The sequence below is a fragment of the Acyrthosiphon pisum genome, chromosome X (genome assembly GCF_005508785.2).
Source record: "Acyrthosiphon pisum isolate AL4f chromosome X, pea_aphid_22Mar2018_4r6ur, whole genome shotgun sequence".
NCBI lineage: Eukaryota > Metazoa > Arthropoda > Insecta > Hemiptera > Aphididae > Acyrthosiphon > Acyrthosiphon pisum.
Genome location: NC_042493.1, coordinates 35,844,123 through 35,845,115, shown reverse-complemented (window position 1 = coordinate 35,845,115; position 993 = coordinate 35,844,123). Strand labels below are relative to the sequence as shown.

The 993-nt window shown below is 29.5% G+C and overlaps 1 protein-coding gene across 1 annotated transcript in view; it reads left to right on the top strand.

Moving 5' to 3' along the window:
- The window catches only part of LOC103308850 (zinc finger BED domain-containing protein 1-like), a 2,445-nt gene extending 1,999 nt beyond the window's left edge, over window positions 1–446 (top strand). The window contains exon 4 of the mRNA XM_008182975.1: window positions 312–446. Coding sequence (XP_008181197.1) covers window positions 312–446 — 135 coding nt within the window. The remainder of the gene's footprint in view (window positions 1–311) is intronic.
- The last annotated feature ends 547 nt before the right edge of the window (window positions 447–993 follow it).

Sequence of the window (993 nt, the reverse complement as noted above, 5' to 3'; positions counted from 1 at the left end):
CAGTATCCACAATTTAATTTTTCCTTAGTGCGTTAGTTTTTAGAGTAGTAACAGGGTGTGGAGTGTGGACTAACTAGCAACTATTAATTAAGTTCAATCCACATTCCACCGATATATATATAATAACAATTATAATAATAAAAATAATATATAATTATAATATTTTATAAATCCGTGGTTCAATACTTCAATGTTCAATTCCAATCAGAAATCTAATATCTAATATCTATATTATATTTTATTTCTAAGATATTATTGTATCTGATTATGAACAGCTGTTTTCAGGATTTCGAATTTTCGTTCTAATCTAGACCGTGTTACGAACAGATACCAGTGATAAAACCTATTTACTGGACAAGGTACCTTACTATCTAGTTCATGGCCATTCTGATCCGATCACAGCTAAAGTTCAAAAGACGTTTACAAATCACGAACTATATCATTAAAACAATGATACCAATTTTTTTTTTGAACTGTGAACTGTTAAGTTACAGGTACTGAAACAGTTCAGTATAGTTCAAATGAACTATTCGTTCACGAACTTAACATCTCTGCAGCACATCCCTACTTTTGCACAATTTCTAATTCAGCGTTTAAATTTTTGTTACAAATTGAAGATATTTTTAATATTCTATTTGTAGTATGATCTAAAAGACATTGTAGTGGAATTTTACAGTAAGATTCTGTTATATCTATGTTGCTAGGATAACAATTTTTTTCCAAAATAATATTTTCATAGGACGGATATATATCACAGTTTCTTTTTTTAGATCCGAGACGAATGTTTGTATACTGCTGTTTTGCGAGTTTATTATCTATCATAAATGCTAAAGCTTCATTTGGAGTATAGGGAATAGGGCAGTTTTTATTTGCATCTTTGTAAGCTGATTTAATTTTTTAGCTCTATTCAGAGACGATGAACTATCTTTAAAAAAACTAGCCGCACTATTTTGTCCTCTCTTATTCAATTTACTTTTCGCGGCACTTATAACT